The 23,179-nt window shown below is 39.5% G+C and overlaps 1 protein-coding gene across 2 annotated transcripts; it reads left to right on the top strand.

Annotated features, from left to right (window-relative positions):
• Positions 1-774: 774 nt before the first annotated feature.
• Positions 775-22,891, top strand: CHMP6 (charged multivesicular body protein 6). 2 transcript variants are annotated; one of them, XM_087887081.1, is made up of 8 exons: positions 775-958; positions 4,157-4,266; positions 11,580-11,667; positions 15,229-15,315; positions 15,406-15,471; positions 15,769-15,849; positions 17,873-17,927; positions 21,134-22,891. In XM_087887081.1, exons 1-8 carry the CDS (start codon positions 896-898, stop codon positions 21,184-21,186), a joined length of 603 nt encoding a protein of 200 aa, XP_087743207.1. In that variant the 5' UTR covers positions 775-895; the 3' UTR covers positions 21,187-22,891. The 2 variants fall into 2 exon arrangements, with proteins under 2 accessions (XP_087743207.1, XP_087743206.1); XM_087887080.1 differs by lacking the exon at positions 21,134-22,891 and having other exon boundaries at positions 15,769-17,927.
• Positions 22,892-23,179: the final 288 nt, after the last annotated feature.

Raw genomic sequence — 23,179 nt, 5'->3', positions numbered from 1 at the left:
AGAACCGGTAGTAAAAAAATTGGATTTCACCACTGTTAGAACCACATTAAGGTGGGTGTGGACTGCATGTCAAAGATCCAAATATCAAACCAAGAGTGCTATTTTCCTTAGTCTCCCTTCCCACCAACTGGGCTTCATGCAGCTGCCCTGCATTTGATTCGCATGGAATTTTGTTTTTGCGTTTTTAAAATTTGCAAGAAACGCTTTCCTACAAAGTACAAAAGTTTTGTTTATTGTTTGTTTATTTCTGGGTAATACTCAACCACAGCTACGCTGCTAAGCCTGTATCCATAATCTACTGAGACTAAGGAAATTGATCACAAAAATTGTAGAAACCTCTTTCATAGGGAAGGTCTCACAACAATAAAAAGAAAAACCCCAAGAATGCAAAGAATAAAGGGCGCCCTAGATTAGTGTCAGGAATTGAATGCATGCATCATTCGAAGATATTATCAATTGCCAATCGTCTTCTCCGGCAAAAAAAAAAAAAAAGAAAAGAAACAGTCACCTCTCACCCGCACCCCTAAAATACCGAACTGAAGGAGAAGCTACTCCCTTATATAGTATGCGTTACGGTAAAAGGGTGCGGGATACGTCACTTCCTCCCCGGAAGGCGGGAGAAAAGATACTTAGAGAATCGAAAGTTGAAATCCTACCTCAGTGTGCCAGTAAAACCATAACTTGTCCCGGAAGTGTGCTATCCAAAAAAAAAAAAAAAAAAGTGGGGGAAGTCTTCCTCTGCATTTTCTTAAGTCCGCGACTCGAGTCCGCCGTCGATTTCGCTCCGAGTCTAGCGGGTCTCGTTCTACCAGAATAGAGCCTCGGTGGCCTCCGTACTGAAGTAAGGCATGGGTGGGGCCGATGTAGGCCAGGCCGCGCGGGCGGGGCCGGGGCGATGGGGAATCTGTTCGGTCGCAAGCGGCAGACCCGCGTTACCGAGCAAGATAAGGCCGTGCTGGTGAGAGCGGGGACGGGGGAGGAAGGGGGTGGGGGAAAGGTTGTGGGAATGGCAGGCTCAGCTTCAGCTTCTCTCTCTCTCTCTCTCTCTCTCTGGCATCAGACCCAGCAGGGCTGCCTTTCCTGCGGGGTAACCCTTTGCTGCTCTGCCCGCCCCTTGCCTGCCTTCGCCCAGCCAGTCTCCTCCGGAGGAACGAATGCAAAAAAAAAAAAAGAGAGAGAGAGAGAGAGAGAGACCGAGCGCTCCGGGTGCCGGGGTTTCTGGCACGTGCGGGAAGGGGGGCGAGAGAGGTGCACCCGCACAAGCCTCTAACTCAGGAAGGCGGGAAAGGAAGCGACTTTTGTTCTCCTTTACGGGCGGCGACTTCTTCCACTGACTTCCTCGCACTTTTCCTTTTCCACTTTCCTTTCCTTTTTTTTTCCCTCCCCCTCTTCTCTTTAAATAAAAAGTGTGTCACTCTCTATGTGTGTGTATGTGTATGTATATATATATATATATATAGTTTGTAATATATATTTTCTTAATATATATTTTCTTTGTTTATATATATATATATATATATATATATATATATATATATAACCAAAGACCTACATATACATATATATATATATATACATATACATATATATATATACACATACATACATACATATATATATTACAAACTATTCTAAAAATACGAGTTCCAGGTATATTTGTAAAAAAAAGAAGCAGACATACTGCGAACTCCAGAATTTAAGATTTTAAAATTTTAAAAGAATTAAAATTTTATTTTACTAAGCTTTCATCAGCCATCTGCTGACATTGTCAGAGTATTAAACTACCATTACAGAGCTCTCTGCCTTTTATTTATTGATTGATTGATTGATTGATTGATTGATTGGTTCGATTTATATGCCGCCTTTCTCCGAAGACTCGGGGCGGCTTACAATGCGTTAAGCAATAGCCTTCATACTTTTGTATATACCTGCTTAGTAGGGCTTTTTGCCCCCCCACCCCCGAGCGGTGTTCTATTTTATACAAAGTCAGCTTATTGCCCCCACAATCTGGGTCCTCATTTTACCTACCTCGGAAGGATGGAAGGCTGAGTCAACCTTGATTATATGCCATTAATCAATTTAGCCCTTGCGTGTGTAATAGGCCCTTCCAGCCGTCTCCCACTTGTAATCAGCTGTGTTGTTTTTGCTGTCCTCATGCTGGACTATGAAGGCTTGACTCCTACTGTTTCCTCTCTCCTAGCTTGCTTATCAGTGAGGGGTGTAAATATATATATACACATACAGACACACACACATGCATACACCCGTGCATATATACAAAATCCTGGCCTGCCATCTTTCTTTTCCTTTGAGGGGTCCTCGGTGCTCTCTGAAGCTTGGTGGTTGCCTTGCAGACGTTTCATTGCCCAAACTAAGATAACATCATCAGTGCTAGATGATGATGATGATGTTACTAGCACTGATGATGTTACCTTAGTTTGGGCAATGAAACGCCTGCAAGGCAACCACCAAGCTTCAGAGGACCCCTCATTATAACAAGAGGTTACAAATATTTTCTTTCTTTGGCGTGTCAGTGCAATGAGGCAGAACACTTCAACCAATAGCTTGTTGGATAAAATAATAAAATGTGTGCGTGTGTGTATAATGTGTGTATAAATTAGTATGGACTAACAAGCTATATGTGATCACATAACCACCTACCTTTGGCCCTAGACACTTTGTGGGAACACAGCCATAAACCAATGCCTGGTAGATAGGTGGAAGCTCCCTGGATATTATATGATGTCCGGAGTTGGGAATCTTGGCTTGAAATCTTGCTTAAGTGTTTTGACCCAAATCCTACATCGCAAAGCTACAACAGCTTTTGCGATGATCTTAAAAATGTCCTGAAGTTGCTGAGTCCTTTTGAAGTTGGAATTAATGTCATACTTTGGGTATGCTGTGGAATTTTTCTGAATGTCTTGAATGTTAAAAAGCATGACATACTACTATTTCAATAATGTGAAATAAATTGGAAAGTAGCTTAACTACCAGGAAGTAAAGGTATATTTTGAGAAAAGGACATAATATGTAGAATGGAGAAATTCTGCAGGTTGTAGAAATGCATAAAGTAAAATGCAAGATCATTGGATAGGAAATAAGAGATCTTTTCTTAAATATTTGTTAAGGGAAATATCCAAACAACTGGTCTTTGTTTGACCTATTATGTTCCAATTTCTTAATCTGGAATCTTTTCATATAGTTACTTAATGTCCACTGAAAGTACGTAGGAAATTGAATTTGTATCATCCCAAACCAATGCATTTATATAGCTTTGTATTGGTTTTTACAGTGAGAATCTTGCTGTCAAGTAGTGAAAGTTTTCAGCAGAAATATTTTCTAATCCTACCTGAAAGAACCAGGGATTGGACCTGGAACATTTTTATACTCAAAAGTACATGTTGTGCCATGAATCACAGTTCTTAATTTAACAAGAAAATCTGAGTGCCTTACAGAGGATTGCATTATCAGAATGTTTCATGACACTTCAGAGCTCCTTATTACTTTATGAGGAGCTTTTTTATATATGTCAATAGCTTTCAGCACAGATTTACTTACTGTGCTGAATCTGTCAGCAGAGAAATTGTGAGCCACTTTCACTTTTGGTTCTTCCATATTTCCATATGACTAAAATTGTCATTTATTTGTATTTATTACGTTAGAATTTAAGTAGATCACCATTGTTTGGCGTAATTTAACTGAAGATATTAAAACTGTATACAGAATGGAAAGAAATGTTGGAATAAAATTACATATTTTTTCAATTAAAAAAAATATTAGCCAGAAGAGGGAACCTGTTACCCTCTGAATTCCAGTCAGTAGCCATATGAGAGGAACTGTAGTCTAACTATCTGGAGGATAAATTTTTTTTTAGTGAATTCATAGCAAAATAAACAGTTCTGAATGATAAACTTACTGTTTCTAATAAGGCATCCTTGTGACTTTAAATTCAGAAATGTATGAATGCCAGGGGATGGCAATAATTCTTATCATTAATTTTTTTTAGCATTTTTAATATACGATTTTAACAATGAACCAGTAGCAGTGACTTGACTTTAATTTTGCATAGCTTAACTTTCAACTCTTTTAACTTTCCAGTAGTTTTCAGCACAGTAGATTGGAGATCTTCTAATGAACTGTTTGTTTTCTTCTCCAGCAACTAAAACAGCAACGAGACAAATTAAAGCAATATAAGAAAAAGATTTCTCTACAGCTGGACCGAGAGAGGATTGTTGCTCGTCAACTACTAAAAGATGGCAAGAAAGAGTAAGCCACTTCTGGACAGAGTTTGAACATACAGTTATTTATTTATATTTATTTGTACCCCACCTTTATTATTTTTACAAATAATTTAAGGTGTCAAATATATCCAAACATATCCTCCTCCTGTTTTCCCCACAATAAAAACCTTGTGAGGTGGGTTGGGAGGGAGAATGATTAGCCCAAAGGCATCCAGCCAACTTTCATGGCTAAGGCAGAACTTGAACTCACAGTCTCCCACTTCTAGCCTGATGCCTTAACCACTTAGACCAGGGGTGTCAAACTGGTAGCCCACAGGCTGGATGTGTCACGTGCAGGCCACTGCCATCCTAGCTCCACGAATGGGAAAAAGTCACGTGACAGCAACGTGACGCCGCGAATTTGACACCCGTGACTTAGACCAAACTGGTTATATATATATATATATATATATATATATATATATATATATATATATATATGTGTGTGTGTGTGTGTGTGTGTGTGTGTGTGTGTGTGTGTATGTATATGTATATGTATATATATATGTATATGTATATGTGTATATATATATATATATATATATATATATATATATATATATATATATATATATATATATATATATCACCAGATTTCAATACAGTCTTAGCCAAATGATTCCCTCTATTTCTCTATTGTGTATAGTGGAGACTGCTGTTTGGAAATATTCTGGTGTGTCCCAACAATCCTTTTGATTGCAGTATTTTCAGTAGATGTCCCTAAGTTCCAGAATTCTCTTGTCAGGTGGCCTATCTCATTTCCTTACCAACAAACTTCCAAAAATTAATGAAAAACTTTATTTTTAAGAGAGATTGTACTGACTTCCGGGTTTTGCTGGCTCCGGTGAAGACGGTGCCTTTTTAAGGTCCGCCAGCCCCGCCGTTTGTAGAGCCGCTTCGATCGTGAGAAGCGGCTTGAAAACTCCAGAATCTGCAGGATTTGAAGGAGAGAGTTGGCAAGGCGCAGGTTGAGCCCCTGTGAGCCCCCAGGAATTTGCTACTGGGGAGGAAACAGGCGCGGCTCCCTTTCAACTTGCAAAGACTCCGAGCGGCGTGGGACGACTCTGTTTATTGCAGAGCAAGCCGGCAGCAGCAAACACAGCCGATTGAATTTAACCTTACCAATTAACGGAGAAAAAAAAACCTGAACCCTGAAACCAAGGAATTGCAAGTATTTTCCTTTCTTTGTGACTCTTTGATCTGACTAAAAACTGAAGTGAGTGGGAGTGGCTTGAAAGATGGCGCCGCTCCAGCGCTAACAAGTTAACAAGCTGAAAGGGAAAGTGATTCTTTGAAGCTATTCTAACAAGTTACATTGTAGCGCTGCTTGTTGCGAGTACAGGAGAAGAGGGGTGGGAAAAAAAAAATCCCTTTCTAAAACAAGCTGACTTCATACAAGTTTAATTTTACTTACTTCTAACCTGATTAAAACTGGGGGATTTTCTAAGAGGACTTTGTGGTGCTGGAAGAAGAAAAAGGATTTCTTTTTTTAGAAAATCTAACTCACGAGGTAAAATGGCTTCTAAAAAACAGGAAAGCAAGGCAGCAGGGGGGGGATCTCCCACACATAAGCCTGAAGAGCAGTTTGATTTTGAAAGTTTAAAAAAATTTATCACGCAGGCTTTGGATGATAAATTTCAAAAATCACAACAGGAAATCAAGCAGGAAATTACTGAAATGAAAAATTTGGTGAAAGAGAATTATGACAAGGTGACTGATAAATTATCAAATGCAGTTTCTGGCTTGTCAGAAGCTATTATTAAAGTGGACTCTAAACTGGAAGAATTTAAATCAGAAGTGAATGTTAAAATAAAAGATACTGATTTTAAAATTTCTGATGTGGACAATAAAGTGCAGAGAGTTGAAGATGAAATCACGATGATGAAATTCCGGTCCATGGAATTTGCTATAAGAATTAGAGGTATCAAGGAGAGTGACCGGCAAGATCTGAGACAGGTTTGTGCTGATGCCTTGGCTGTGTTGTTAAAAATTGATCCTGATGAGATTTTATGCAAAATAGATAAAATTTACAGAGTGAACTCGTGGGTGGCCAGACAAAGACAATTACCAAGAGACGTGGTGATTTATTTCACAGACAGAAGAATGAGAAATGATATTCTGCAAAAATCTTTTCTTTCCTCTGTGCAAGTTGAGGGAACTCAAGTTGGAATTTATAAAGAGTTACCGCCAAAGATGCTGAAAGATAGAAAAGATTTTGGTTTTCTAGTAAAGGAATTAAACAAATTACAGATTCCATTTCGGTGGGATGCCCCAACGGGTATAATCTTGAAGTACCAGGGGGAAAGACACCGACTGAATACTGTTGAAAAAGCGGAATATTTTTACTACAATGTTTTTAAAGAGAGGTCACCATCTCCACGCTCATCTACTGTACTGGAGATAAAGGAGAGCGAGAAGGAGAAGCAACCCCAGCAAGAATTGGAAGCGCAGCTTAAGCAGATTGAACTAGATCCAACGGAAGCGCAGGGTGCTGAAGGAGGTTTTCTGGGTGAGCCCCTGTTAGAATCTTCTCCAATTCTGATTACAAGAGATGTGGCACTGGACCTAGAGCGTATGGCTGAAGCTAAAGACCAGCGAATAACTCGTGCAGTTTCAAAACAACTTAAAGAAAAACAATTGCAAGAAAGAGCTACGGCACAACAATATAAAAAAGGAGCTAAGAGTACTACAGATCAAAGGGAAGCCATGGGGAGAGCAACGTCGGTGGCCTCGGAAGACATCCGGCAATTCTGCTCGTCGCTTCAAAAAGGTATACATGATGGTTAAGTTTTTGTCTTGGAATGTGAATGGACTGAACTCACCACAGAAAAGAAAGAAAATATTTACATATTTACAACAATTTAATAATGATATAATATGTTTACAAGAAACTCATATTAGAACGCAAGATCAAAAATATTTGATAAACTTAAAGTTAGGAATACATTTCATAGCATCAAATTTGGAAAAAAAGAATGGCGTGGTTATTTATATAAACAAAAGACTTTCAGCTAAAATTATAGAAGCAGATGAAGGTGGTAGATTTGTAGCAATTGAACTGTGTACTCCATATGGTCAAATTCTTGTGATTGGGCTTTATACCAACAGCAGGATCACTTTTATAAAATTTTGCATACTAAAATGTTGCAATGGGACTATAGATCAATTTTGATTATGGGAGATTGGAATGGAGTAATTGATTCCAAGCTAGATAAAAGAAGTCTGGCGAAGTCAAAGATTAGACTACCACAAACTTTTTTTGAAATGAAAGAAGATTTGGAACTAAAGGATGTCTGGAGAATACATAACTTAAAAGACTTGGATTATACTTTCTTTTCTGACAGACATAGATCTTTTTCAAGGATTGATTTTATTTTAGTATCAAATGATTTACTTGTCAAAACAAAAAGAACAAAAATTTTTCCAAGAACTTTATCTGATCATAGTCCAGTATGGATAGAAATTGAGACTGCAAAAATTGAGAGAAGATCATGGAGACTAAATGAAAATCTGTTTAGATATGAAAAAAATATAATAGAACTTAAGAAGCAGATGAAAGAATTTTTTGAAATTAATTTGAACAAGGGTACCCCTATTGAAATTGTATGGGATGCGAGTAAAGCATATATGAGAGGGGTACTCATTTACATGAACTCTAAGCACAAATTGAATAGACAAAAGAAAAGATTTGAAATTGAAGCAGAAATAAAGAAAAAAGAACAGTTACTTATTAAAAATCCAACAGATGAAAGAATACGTAGTGCTATAAAACTCTTGAAAGACCAATTTCAAATGCTTATGGCGGATCAGGTTGCAACAAATCTACAATATGCAAAGCATAACACATTTTGTAATGCTAATAAACCGGGCAGATGGCTGGCTTACACCTTAAGGAAGAAGCAGAGTATGCGGACCATCGACTGTATTGATATTGGAGGGACAGAAATTTATCAACAAAAAATAATTAAATAAGTTTTTGTAGATTACTATACTAAACTATATGCTAAAGATGACATACAGAATGGACTTATAGAAAAATATCTAGAAAATAAAAGAGTTACAAAAGTTACTAACTTACAAAAGGAAAGACTGAATCATCCTATAACAGCTGAGGAGATAATTGCAGCAATAAAACAACTGAAAACTGCCAAAGCTCCGGGAACAGATGGTTTGACTGCAGTGTATTATAAAACTTTGCAAGCAGAAATGGTGGAACAACTTAGAGACTTATTTTGTAATATACAACAAGGGGGTAAAATACCCCCATCATGGAAAACAGCTTATATTTCTTTGATACCAAAAGAGCAAGCGGGTCCTAAAAAACCGGAAAATTATAGGCCAATATCTCTTCTGAATAATGACTACAAAATTTATGCAAAAGTATTAGCCAACAGGTTGATGCCAGTGATTCAAGAGGTGATTCATGATGATCAAGCGGGATTTATAGAGGGTAGATATATGAAGGACAATGTAAGGCAAGTGATAGATTTACTGGAATATCTTGAGAAGAATAAACAGATCCCTGCAGTGCTGGCTTTTTTGGATGCGGAGAAAGCCTTCGATAGAGTGGATTGGAATTTTCTATTAAAGACTTTGAAAAAAATGGACTTTGGGGATCAATTTATATTGGCGGTTTCAGCAATTTATCAAGAGCAAAAGGCACAGATTATTATTAATGGAAGTTTGACAACAGATTTCAAAATTGAAAAAGGAACAAGACAAGGTTGTCCGTTATCCCCTTTGCTTTTTATTTTAACATTAGAAGTCTTGTTGAATATAATAAGGGATTCGACTAGCTTGAAAGGTATAGTGATAAGGCAAGAAGATTACAGAATAAGGGCATTTGCAGATGATCTGGTTGTTACCCTAACACAGCCGGTGGAATCAATAATCCTGATGAAAGACATTATAAAAGATTATGGTGCAGTATCAGGATTCAGACTGAACCAGAAAAAAACTAAGATGATAGTCAAAAATATGACACAAGAACGAAAATATGAACTTCAAAGGAGGGCAGGTTTTGAGATTGTGTCAAAGGTTAAATACTTAGGAGTTCAAATTGCAGAATCTAATATGAAACTGATTCAAAATAATTATGAGGTTTTGTGGCGAGAGGTACAAAAAGACATGGAGACATGGAAAAAACTGCAGCTTTCTTTACTTGGAAGAATAGCAGCAGTAAAGATGAATATTTTACCAAGATTTCTATTTCTGTTTCAAATGATTCCGGTGCTTAAAAGTGATAAACAACTGAAAGAGTGGCAAAGAGGACTGAATAAGTTTGTCTGGAACGAGAAAAAACCAAGAGTGAAATTGAAAATTATGCAGGATGTTCCAGAAAGGGGAGGTCTTAAACTTCCAAACCTACAGTTATATTATGAAGCAGCAGCTTTGACTCAAGCAAGTGATTGGTTTGGAAGGAAAAAGACTGGAATATTGAATATAGAAAGTTTTGATCTTGAATTTGGATGGCATGCTTATTTATTTTATGATAACAAAGTGGATAAAGTATTTAAAAGTCATATACTTAGAGACTCTTTGATGAGAGTTTGGAAGAAGCATCGACTCAAATGGGATTACAAAATACCGTTATGGCTGGATCTTGGTCATACTATGTGGAATACAAATATAATGTCACTCGGGGGGGGTTTATATAAAGAGATTCTTTTTACAGATACGGGCAGATGGCAGTTGAAGACATTACAGACACTGTTGGATGAAGGAATTAATTTAACTTGGTTACAATATAATCAACTACAATTGAGATGGAAAGAGGACCAAAAAACTGGTATTATGTTGCATGAGGAAGAATTGGTCAGACACATAAAAGAGAAAGGTCCAATGCATATTAAAAGGCTTTATAATGTTTTGTTAGAAAGGGATTCAGAAACTGAATTGGTTAAAGACTGTATGATTAAATGGGCACAAAATTTTGAAGAACCAGTGATGTTGGAAACATGGGAAAAGATATGGGTTCAGAATGTTAAATTTACACAATCGCAGAATTTGAGGGAAAATTTTTATAAGATGTTTTACAGATGGCATTTAGATCCCAAGAAATTAGCTTGTATGTATCCTAATGTTCAGCCAAAATGTTGGAGATGTGATTGTTTAGATGCTACATATTATCATGTTTGGTGGAATTGCAAGAAAGTTAAGGCTTTTTGGATAAAAATATGGTGGGTTATGCAGCATGTTTTGAAGAGAAAAAATCCTTTTTCTCCACAATTGTTTTTATTGGGTATAGTAAAGGGTTTTACACTGGATGAAATTAAGTTGATATTGTACATGATCACAGCAGCGAGGTTATTGATAGGTAAATATTGGAAAAATGAGGTTTTACCCACTATTGAAGAATGGACTTTGAAGATGGCCAGTTTTGCGGAGATGGCGAAGGTTTCAGCATTTTTAAAAGATCGCTCACAAGAGACTTATGAATGGGAATGGAAAAAGTGGATAGATTATGTGCAGAACAAATATCAAGTTAGGAAATACCAAATAGCTTTTCATTGAAAGTATTATGTAAAAATAGAAATGTATGAATACTGTGAGGGGGGGGAATATTTTTCTTCTTTTTTTTTTTTTTTAAGGGGGTTTGAGGGGTTCAAGTTTTGTAAAAAGGGGACTTTGATGGGATTATACTTTATGGAAGTCAGGGGGGGAGGGTTAGGGGGGGTTTGAGGGGGGGTTAGGGTGGGGAGCGGGGGTGGGATGGGGGGGAAAATGGGGTGAAAATGTATTTGTAAAACTTTTGCAATAAAAAAAAATGCAACAAAAAAAAAGAGAGATTGTACTGAATAATAGTTTTTATGTTTGCAACCATTTGGCTATTTCGGGATTGGATGTTTGAGGGGGGAGGTGATTGCACCTATTGTGTTTTTCTGTTATTTTCTAAGATTTTATATTTCTATATTTTTATTTTTTACAGTAACTAAATAATTTAAATTAAAAAAATACCTGGAAACAGTTTTACAGCCAGTGTAATTTAATCACTGTAGTGTGTTGACATAATGGCCGCACACTTTTAAAACATTTTAAAAGGGTTAAAAAGATTTCTAGGGAATAAATATATCAGTTTTGTTGGCTATAATGGTGAAAAATAAGGTTTGCTTGATAAGAGGCAATATTCCAGACTAGTTCTGTAACTGACCTATATGTTTTTCCAGGGATATTTAGTTAACTTGTCAAGTTATCAAACCCTGAAATAAACTATTTTTTTCTATTGAGCTGGGACAAAAATGGCTTGGTATAATATTCTTTTCTAGACTTGCTTTTTCATCCATCTCTTTTTTCTCCTAGGAAAGCCAAACTTCTGCTAAAGAAGAAGCGTTATCAAGAGCAATTGTTAGACAAAACTGAAAACCAAATTAGCAATTTAGAGCGCATGGTATGTGGGATTGGGTTTTTGAATTGCATCTGGTCACTTTATTTTCAGGATTTCTGAAGTGTGGCTTACATGTAAGCTTCTGTGTTTAGTTTAATTCACTTTTAATATAAGAAGATTTCTTTAACTCAGGATTCACGTTGACTTTTATGGTAAAATGCTGTGATTTAAACTTCCTTTAGGAGTACTGTATATACTCACAGATAAGCTGACCCTCAAAATTTAGTCAAAATACCATGAAAAATATGTCCCCCTCAGATAAGCCAACCCATGAGTTTTTAACCAAGATACTGCTAGGCCAGTGATGGCGAACCTTTTTGGCATTGCGTGCCAAAAATCTGAGCGGGCGAGCGCTGTTGCGCTCCCGTGTGCCGGAACCCATAATGCAATGCACGCTCCCATTTACGCATGCGTGCACGACACCCCCCACGCTCCCTCTACACATGCGCCCACACTGAGCATGCGTGTCCCCCCAATGCGCCCCCCCACTTTTTCCAAGTGGGCCGGCATACCTCTTACCAGAGGACAACTAGGTACCAGCCCGTTCCCTGGTGAGACAGCTGTTCCCCACCTGGCGCATGGCGCTGCCAAGATGGGGCCGAGACTGCCCCCGAGGAAGCTCTGAATGCGAGGCTTGCCTGGGCTCCTTCCCACTGGGAGCTGCAGGTCGAGCAGGTGGTGGACGGGGGACAGGCTGCACCTATCGCCACCTAAGTGGAAAGCCCAAAGATGCATATGCTGCCCTCAGCGCTTCCCCGACACCTACCTGCTGCCGCAGCCGCCACGCCTTGCCTGTTTCCCCAGCTCCTCTTCTCTAAATGAGCACTCGACAGCTGGGAAAAACAGGAGCCGCCACATTCGCTCTGCCCCACAATTCTGCTCAGCTCAAGTTCATGGAAATCATGTGGTGGCCCTTGAAACTTTAGGAGGGAACTGGCTCCGAGATTGGGAGGCAGCCTTTGGCGGAGCCAGCCTGATGGGAAACTGAAAAGAGAGAGGCTTTTCCTTTCTTCCGCCTCGCTCATGGGCTGTGAGGTTTGGGATGGCTCTAAAGCCGAAATTCTGATGAGCTTGGCTGATGATCGGGCAACACCAGAGCTTCCTGCTACATGTGTTCATTCTCTTGCCTGTCTTCTTTCCCTGTTTAAAAGAGCCGCACATGTAGGGGGGAGAGATCTGACTAAAGAGCTGTGCTTTAGCTGTGCTAAAGAGCTGCCTCCTGCCTTCCATGATCTCCAAAGTTCCTCTCCCATGGAATCATAGCTTTCTTCTGCCTTCCATGATCTCCAAAGTTCCTCCCCCATGGAATCATAGCTTTCTTCTGCCTTCCATGATCTCCAAAGTTCCTCTCCCATGGAATCATAGCTTTCTTCTGCCTTCCATGATCTCCAAAGTTCCTCCCCCATGGAATCATAGCTTTCTTCTGCCTTCCATGATCTCCAAAGTTCCTCTCCCATGGAATCATAGCTTTCTTCTGCCTTCCATGATCTCCAAAGTTCCTCCCCCATCGAATCCTACTTTTCTTCTGCCTTCCACGATCTCCAAAGTTCTTCCCCCATCGAATCCTACTTTTCTTCTGCCTTCCACGATCTCCAAAGTTCCTCCCCCATCGAATCCTACTTTTCTTCTGCCTTCCACGATCTCCAAAGTTCCTCCCCCATCAAATCCTACTTTTCTTCTGCCTTCCACGATCTCCAAAGTTCCTCCCCCATCGAATCATAGCTTTCTCCTGCCTTCCACAATCTCCAAAGTTCCTCCCCCATCAAATCCTACTTTTCTTCTACCTTCCACGATCTCCAAAGTTCCTCCCCCATCGAATCATAGCTTTCTCCTGCCTTCCACGATCTCCAAAGTTCCTCCCCCATCAAATCCTACTTTTCTTCTACCTTCCACGATCTCCAAAGTTCCTCCCCCATCGAATCATAGCTTTCTCCTGCTTTCCACGATCTCCAAAGTTCCTCCCCCATCAAATCCTACTTTTCTTCTGCCTTCCACGATCTCCAAAGTTCCTCCCCCATCAAATCCTACTTTTCTTCTACCTTCCACGATCTCCAAAGTTCCTCCCCCATCGAATCATAGCTTTCTCCTGCCTTCCACGATCTCCAAAGTTCCTCCCCCATCAAATCCTACTTTTCTTCTACCTTCCATGATCTCCAAAGTTCCTCCCCCATCGAATCATAGCTTTCTCCTGCCTTCCATGATCTCCAAAGTTCCTCCCCCATTGAGTGCCTCCTGCCTTCCAGTACTCCTCAGATCTTTGCAATTTCTCCCCCCATCGCGTGTTAGCTTTCTCCTGCTTTCCTGCAGAGGCATCTGCAGAGGGTAGAACCTGCAGAGATCGGGGAACGCTCTGCCTCCGTGCATGCGCGGCAGAGACCGGAAGACCAGCTGGCTGATGGGAGGTGCGCGCATGTGCGGTGGACCTGGGCTGGGGCGACGGCTGGCGTGCCGGCAGAAAGGGCTCTGCGTGCCACCTGTGGCAAGCATGCCATAGGTTCGCCATCACGGTGCTAGGCATTTGACTGCTGTTTGTGCAGTTGGGCCGTGATGGTCTTTTAAAAATCTGAGCTACGGTTCGCAGGTAAGCCAAACACAATTTTTGGGGTGTATTTTTGATACTTAAAATTATCAGTTTATCTGCAAGTATACATGGTACCCTTGGTCTTGGCACAAGTATATATTGCTTGTCTTGAGAACAGAATGCTAGCGTTGAACAGCATTAGTTGTTTTAATGGTCACATGATGTTGGCAGACCTGTCCCTCATTCCATCTTTTTTTGTCACTCATCCTGCCCTCTTATCAAACTTGTCACAACTGTAATATCCTTGCATTTTAAGGAGAATTGATAATATATACATTCATGTGTTCATGTGCCTTTTTGCAAGAAAAGGGGAGAGGCATCAGAAATCAATTTGAACAACTTGTAGTCCTATTGATTCAGTAGACACTGATAGCAATAGGACTCAGACTTATATACCACTTCAAGGTGCTTTACAGCCCTCTCTAAGCGGTTTACAGAGTCAGCATATTTCCCCCAACAATAAGGATCCTCATTTGATTCATACAGTGAAGTTATAGAACTTAGATTTCTCCTGCTTTTATTGCTGACATAGCAAGACACTCATTTATTAAGGAAATGCTCCTTATTTTGCTTGATCCTTTACTATCCATGGATTCTGTAGACCAGATCCAGTCTTTTTACAGCCCCTGGACCACATCTGGTTCTTTGCTGCCATTGTCCAGCGCACATGATTTGATTTGATTTTGAAGACAACTACTGTTTTTTTTTCCAATTTGAGTATGTGGCCTTCCATGGCTACACACCTCCACAGCCCTATTGGTTTGGCCCTCCACAACAATCCCAGTTCCTGATATGGCTCCTTGGGAAAACTAATTGCCCATTCTTGCTGTAGACCATCCAAGTGTACAAACTGTCAACCAGTGAAATAGGCTGCCACAGGTTGCCTTCTGTTCACTAGTAGTCTTCAAACATCTTCAGGTTGCTTTCCTTAACACTTTTAGATAGAACATGGCATTCTGTAATCCTTGTCTTCTCTCTTACAGGTCCACGATATTGAATTCACACAGATTGAGATGAAAGTGATTGAGGGTCTCAAAATTGGCAATGAATGTTTAAATAGAATGCATCAAGTAAGTATGATCAGAGCTGCCTGCCCTCTCTTAAATTGCATCCCACTGCCAGTCATCTTATTGATGTAAAATTGTGGGGTTCTCTTACAGGTTATGTCAATAGAAGAGGTGGAAAGAATCATGGATGAAACCCAGGAGGCTGTAGAGTACCAGAGGGTATGTATGGCTTGCATGGTCCCTTCTGCAGTGCTTGGTGCAAGGCATTGTGTTTTTATGACTTGCATTCCACCACTTCACTCCCTTGAATTCTTAACATACTTGTTTACATGTAGCATAAAGTACCTTACCATATTACCTGGAAGCGTGTATTAAATTAGTCCTGAGTATTGAAGCTGAGGCTGAAACAGATAGGTACAATTGCTCATATTTTTTTTGATGTCAGTGAAGGAACTGAAATGTTGGCGATCTGTTACTGCACGGTGTTCACCGAGCCGTCTGCCTTTTTCTTTGCAGCAAATAGATGAGATATTGTCTGGAAGCTTCACTACAGAGGATGAAGATGCTATTTTAGCTGAATTAGATGCCATCACTCAGGTAAGCACCAATTGCCAAGTCAGGGAATTAGTTCAGGAGTTGTATTTTGAAATGGTATCTTTTTATGAGGAAGCAGCATTTCCACCCAAAATATTCAGATTACAAGTAGTCCTCGATTTAGGACCACAATTGAGCCCAAAATTCCTGTTGCTAAATGAGAGTTAAGTGAATTTTGCCCCGTGTTTCTTGCCACAGTTATTAAGTGAATCATTGCAGTTGTTAAGTTAGTAGCATGGCCGTTAGGTGAATCTGGCTTCCCCATTGACTTTGCTTGTCAGAAGGTCACAAAAGGTGATCACATGACCTGGAACACTGCAACACTCATTAATATGAGCTAGTTGCCAAGCATCCAATTTTTGATCACAGACCCATAGGGATACTGCAACAGTCATAAGTGTGAAAAATGGTCATAAGTCACTTTTTTCAGTGCTGTTGCAGCTTAGAACAGTCACCAAATGAACTGTTCGAGGACTACCTGCATATCATTTGCATTAACCTTCTGAATCTTCAAAGGATTCATCTTGATCCTTCAATGTTCACTTTAAATAGAAGGATAGAATATTTTCCATTTACTCTTGGATATTTCCAAAATTTGGTCCTTCACTCTGGGATAATTAAGCTTTATTTCCACAATAAGTATGCATTCATATGACTGCCAGTGTGCTACATTTTGTGTTCAAGTTAGAAATAGATGGGAAACAGCTAATGTTAACAAAAATAATTAATAATTTATTATGATCTTGTGCAAAGAGAAGGCCAATAAATATCTCACTCCAGTAACTAAAATTCAGGGTAGAAAATGCTAGCTGTTAAGATAATAATGATGGGATTTATATGTTAAGGTGAACTGGGAAGATATTCGGAAGATATTGGGAATTGTAATTACCTTCATGAATTCAAAAGCAGTTCAACATTCAAAAGTAAGAACTAGAGAAAATGTGGTCCTTCTAAAGATTAGGAGCTTTTTCAATTCTGATTCTTCTTTACATGTTTTAACTGACCAAAGAAGATGTTTGCTATACTAATAGCAAAATAATGTAGTCCTTAAAGCTGATGACGTATTTCTATCAGTCTTTATTGCAGTGAATAATGAACTTTAATTCAGAACTCTTAAGTATTTTTATAGGTTGCTGATAGAACTTAGCCCAAGAAAATTAAAGTAAATAATCTGGCGGCATTAGTATATTTATTACTTTATTTTTTGGGTAATTCTTGATATGACTGCATATCTTATAAATTGGCTTCATGTTTGAATATTTACCAGGCCCACACTAGGAGAGAAATAAGTGATTTGCAGAAAATACAAATCAGAATTCATTTTATATCTTATCTTCTTGCTGTGAGCAAGAAAGAAGGAAACAAATAATGCCTCAGTAATCTTCTGGTTATTCCTTCTTACAAGTTAGGAAGCCCCTGTAGTTCTTCTACTGTGGGGTCTATCAGCAGTTTCAGGGATAAAGGAAGGGATAGTATCTGAGAAACCATACATTGTTGCTTGACAGAAAATGATGACTATGTATCCGATTGGAATTATTATGAACCCATAGCTATATTTGAGCAATCCACAATATTTCCTAAGAAACATCTATGCATGTCCCACACTATACAATACCATAGACATGGTATTGTAATCAACCAGCCAGCTGTGGGAAATCTGGAAAAAATTGAATAGCATTGACCCAGGAATTCCAAGAACTATAAACTACCGGTAGATGTGAAAAAGACCATTTCAAACCATTTCTCTATTGATGTCAAGAAAACTACATGTCCATCCACATGCAGTCCTTGTGAATTGAGCTTTATTCATTGAAGAGTCAATAGCTTCACTTAACCAAATTAATCAGAATTACCCATCAAGGTGTTGGAGGCATAGTATAAATAATACAGACTCAAAACTCTAGAAGTGGCAGACTGATGGTAACATAGTTATTTCCTGTGCATTTAAAAGTTCTACAGTTACTATAAAGTTGTTTCCTGTCTTTAGAATATGTGTTTCAAAAGAACCATTTTTTTTTCCTTCCAGGAGCAGATTGATCTTCCAGAGGTTCCCTCAGAGCCTCTCCCAGAAAGGATTTCAGGTATTATTATCTGTCTCTCCTTTTGATATTGCCATTGTACGCAAAGCCAAAGACGGCTCTTGGTCTTTGGTTATGACTAATAAATACTTCATTCAAGACAGAAATGAAATCTACAGAACATTTTATAATCTATGCACAGCTTTAGAGTTTGTAGTTTTAATGTTTGTACCACTTGGCGGCAATTAGTAAATTACCTTGAAAGTTGGTGTGGTGTATTAGCCCAGTATTGACAAAGGGGAAAGCTGAAAAATGAGTGAATTTTTCATTTATATTAGATTTCATTTGGTTCTGGGCCTTCCATACTCGGCCTCTAAACTACTATTTTGCACTAGCTGTAGCTCTTTTACCTATGTTATTGTTACATTCCATATTTTCTCTGGAAACTCAAAGGAGCAGCATGGAGACCTATTGATCTTACTCTGCTAGCAACCCTTCTAATATGAGAGTGTCACCATAGCTCACAGTCATCCTGTGAATTCATGGTTCAATGGAGGTTGAACTTGGGCATGTCTCAGCCCTGCACTTTAATCATTATACCATATTGGTATATACCATATAGACATCACAAGAGGGTTTTTTTTCCCCTACGTTATACTCAAGTGCTTCTCCCATTTCAAGCATAGAACATAAATAACCTTTTAAAAGTAATACTTTGCTTATCTAAAAACTGTTAACTGTTTTCCTATCTCTTACCTAATTTTGAATTGCTATGAGAGACTAAAATCTAGAAGCTCTAATTAAAAAAATTAAGTTAATTCTAATTTGTGTCTTAAAACATCTGGCTCCTGTTTTTTGTTCAATGTGCTTGTCTCTTTTTTTTTTTTTAAAGCAAATGCTGAAATGTAAAATAAATGGTGTTGTAGTGAATTTGTAGAGAATGAAAGTAGGAAGGAAAAGGATGAGAACTGAAAAATGGGACCTTGTCCTATTGCAAATAAATAGGACCTTGTCCTATTGCAAATAAAAACCTGCCTCAGTTTTTATTTGCCATGCAAATGTAGTATTAGTCAATGGCTCATTAAAACAGCCACATCTGAGTTCAGGATCATATAGCAACAGGGGAAGGCTTCTCTGCAATAGCTGCCATTGTATGGTCCTGGAAAACAACACAGCTGCTTAAGTGAGTCATAAGCAGGTGCCATATTTGCACTCCTACATATTCTGAAGTACCTCTTGCAAACTGAAACTATAGTACAAGATGTCAACTACCAAGTACACACTCCCAAAGCAGTTTCCTGTTCTTTTTAGGAAGTTAATTGTAATTTTGATCATGCCCCAAACCTGGTGCTCTCAAAAATAGATTGAAAGCACATGTATTTAGAATTGGTTTTGCTTGGACCAGATTATAGTCTATCTAAAATGCAACGGATTAAAATTGAATCTGGACGAGTCAGGAGGCTTGGTAGTTGGTGAGTTCTCAGACGACTGGGAGGGACTGTTCTTATTCTACATTAATATCTTTTTTTCCTCCTGAAGGAGTAAATCTACAATTTATTGGACAGGTTCTTGGGCCTTGTGCCATCTTTGAATGCATAGATCAATGAAGTGGTCTAGAGCAGGGGTATCAAACTCGTGTCACGTGAGCCGGATGCGTCACACACTGGCCATTCCCACCCCCGGTTTAGAGAAGGGGGGAAATGTTGCAATATGTCATGTGATGACAACATGATGCCACGAGTTTGACCCCTGGTCTAGAGCATCTTTTCTAACCTGTATTATGATTTACTATTTCAAACCTTTTCTGGAGAGATCATATTGTTTTTGCTTTGCTTACCTATCAAATGGACTGTTACGACATACTCAGTGTAAAAGGTGTTCTTTAAGGAGAACTGGAAATGGCCTCCAAGCCAAATGGCAGTGGCCATACTTCTCTCAGGTGTATCTTAGCAGGAGCATGTGACCCATTCTGGCTAAGCTGCCTGCCAACAAATTTTTGAATCAAATTCAAGGTGTTTGATACTAAATTTCTGAAAGGCTTGACTCCCACTGTCCTGAAGGGAAGATTTCCTGTGTATGTTGTAAGCTCAGAGTTGCATTCTTCGGATAAAGGTCCTTCGTATGTGCCATTCTGGGAAGTGATTTTTTTTTTTTTTAATCTGTAATGCTGGTGTTGGCTCCAGTGCTATGAAGCTTCTTTTCCCTGATAGTTTTGCTGCTTCCTTCTGACATTTTTTGAGAGGCCAGGGAAATTGGGGGGAATTAGAATCTGTTTTTGCTCTTTCATTTTTCCCCAGAGAATGCATTATGATCTTTAATACTGATTTCAGATTGTTTTGTTATTGGTGGGGGAGGGGGAAAACTGATTATTTTTTTAGGCTTTTATAAAACGTTACAATATTTTGTATATTTTGTCTTTAGTACTTATTTGTGGAATGTATCACAGGCTGGCTCTGCTGAGAGCATGCAGTATATAAATATGAGAAATAGCAAATATATAAGAGATACCCAACTATAGAATATCCTATGTAAATAGATAGCTCTTCTAGCAAGCAGCAAGATCTGGCTTTTATTTACAGAGTTTATTATTTAAATCTTTTCTTGGTTTGACTAATCCTTCCCTTAAATGGGCTAGACTGGGAGGATCAGTCAGAATCAGAAGAAAGCTTTCAGCGAAACTGGACAGAAGAATAGGCTTTTCAAAAACAACCACTTGTGCTACAGCATCTCTTGCCACTTGCATTCTGCATTCACAGTATGATTAATAGTAGCACAATGTAGCCCAGTTGATTGGCATGTTCTTCTATGAACGTCTATGCTTTGTCAAGGAAGCTCTCTTTTAAAAGGCATTAGGTGCCCACTGGGAGAATATGATTTATCCGCTGAGGCCAGAATTGAAGAGTGCACTCATAATTAAGCATAGCTTATTCAGAAAGATTGGGGCAGGGAGTGGGGAGGTTGCATTTCAGCAAGCATTGTGCCTCGTTTGTTAGTTGACCTTGAAAAAAAGCTGGTATTAATGCAGCTCCCGAAGAATGTGAAGCACAAACACACATATCTGATCATTCTGGAAGAACAGAGGGGAATTCACCATTCACTTTGGAGGGAGTATTTGTAGGAGCAGGAGGCAAAGAGAACCTATGTCAGATCCTGAAAAGTTGCTCTGGGTATATGTCAGTGGCAGGATGTGCTGCTTAGGATTTATTGACTCTAAAACCATTCAAACCAATAACTCCTTCCTCTTTGTGTGTGTTTTTCCTTCTCCACAGAAAAATCGCCCATCAGAATCAAACCAAAGCCAGAATTGATTGCTGCATCTTAACTCCACTACCTGCGGGGTATCCCTGCATTGAATCTCGGAATCCCAGCATGCCTGGGGTATAGGAGGCCTCCCTGCTGGCATTACCCAGCCATACTGGAGCAGGTTTTCTGCACAGAATGGAAGCTGTAACTGGTTAATGTTCCCATATCAAGGTTATTTTGTAGCGTGCACACTCCTCCTTTTTGTAATTTAAACGGGATTAAACGGTGACTCTTAAACCTTCCAAGCCAAATGCTTTCTGCGACCAGATTTCAGCTACAGACCTGCCTCAGATGCCAGCGGAGCCTCCCTGTCTCTCGCTCTCTCTTTTTCAGTTCCTGATACACGTTGGAGCATGTTGTCACTGCTCAGCTATCCAGAGGAAAGAACTTCTGTGGAACTTCTTGGCCTTCCTCTTGACTCATTTCACACTGGCTTTTCTGAAAGGCTGTTTTCTTTTGGCAAGGATGGAATCTCCGAACCTTGTTAAATCTGTGGGTTTTGTGTGCCAAGATTTGAGCATCTCTTCCATTAGTAGTTCCAGCTTCTTGTGTTAGGCTGCTAGTGGAGATTCGAGAAGTTGATTCCATGTTCAGTATGCTCTTGAGGTTAATGCGCTCATAGGCCTGGGCACTGGGGAATAATGCAAGGCTGATGGGCTCGTTCATTAGAAGAAAGAAGTCTTGTTTCCTGCTGGGGGAGAAGTCTAAATGGCTTGCTAAGGGTTTATGCTTCATATGCTTCCCTGGCCGCCTGCTTTTTCCTTTGCCTCCAGAGTCCCACAGCATGAAAAGTCTGAACATAAGTTCAGCTTCTGAGAGCTTCTCAAAGACAAATGAGTTCAGTCATAGCAGAGGGCTTTGTGATGGCTTCTGCCCTCCTCAGCTTCATTGATCTGGGCAGTGGGCTTACTTTTTGTTTTTAATGACGGAGCCACTTCTCACCTTTGTGAGTTACTAGGTGGGCTTAAGAGCAGACTGAGACAATGCCACCTGCATGATTCTCCTCTCACAGAAAACCTGAATGTCCCTTCAATTTCCTGAATATAGGAAATTGTTAACACTTGAAGGCTGGGCTGTGAGCTGAATAGACTTCCCTTGAGCGGATGGTTCATATATCAATAATACCCCATCATGTCGTATTGATTTTGAAAGTATTCAATTTACCTTGGGCTGGTAGTTAAAAAATGAAGGGGACTTGAAAGTTGTTTTGCCTGTTGCCAGGTTGGACAAGATCATGGCTGTATTTGCATTGTTCACCAGAGGGCAGTCTTACTCTAAGCTCTTCACAACTACAACTGTGAAGGAACGTTGAGTTGTGTGTCTTAACCTCCGAATTGCTCCAGGAGGGTTGCATTTATTTTTTATTTCTTCAAGCAAATGGCAAGGGAGCACCTGAAGGTCCTGCTCTGGTGGTGTCCTGGGTATCATACAGATGGGGTTTCTTAAAGGGCTTTATTAGACACCCACCCCTGGTTTACAATACAGCTCAGTGCCTGGGGAAATAGATGGAAGAATGCTTCTGCTTTTTCTCTGCCAGTAAGAACAGAAATGAGAAGAACTAATGAAAACCAAATCTGCAAAGCCCATGAAGAGAAAACACTACTGTGTGCCACGTGGCCTTAGAGAACAGGCTTGGACTTAGCTAAATCGCTTTGTGATTTCCTGATCCATACTCTTCTTGATGACTCAGGTGGAATTAAAAGTGTTGTTCAGCCTCCAGGAAAGTTCTGTCTTCTCCATTTTCTGTACATAGCCATAATTTGGCTGAATTCCTTTTGGGAGCTCCTTAAAACAGGGAAGGTAGAAGCAGGGTAGGTAGTGACAAGTTCGTAATACCTTCATTCCTCTAATGTCTTGTGTACCTTGGTTAGGAGCCAAACTCAATACTGTGTTTCTGGGTAGCTGCAACATTGGAGATACCATGACATCCTAGTGTTTTTCTTCCAGCAGGAGACTGAGCTAAAAGATGAAGAGAATATTTATGCAGAAGGAATGAATGAATGGCTCTCTAC

The sequence above is a fragment of the Pantherophis guttatus genome, chromosome 2 (assembly GCF_059756535.1).
Source record: "Pantherophis guttatus breed Tessera chromosome 2, ASM5975653v1, whole genome shotgun sequence".
NCBI classification, from domain to species: Eukaryota; Metazoa; Chordata; class Lepidosauria; order Squamata; family Colubridae; genus Pantherophis; species Pantherophis guttatus.
Note: the sequence above shows the minus strand (reverse complement) of the source record. Positions and strands in the feature narration are given on the sequence as shown.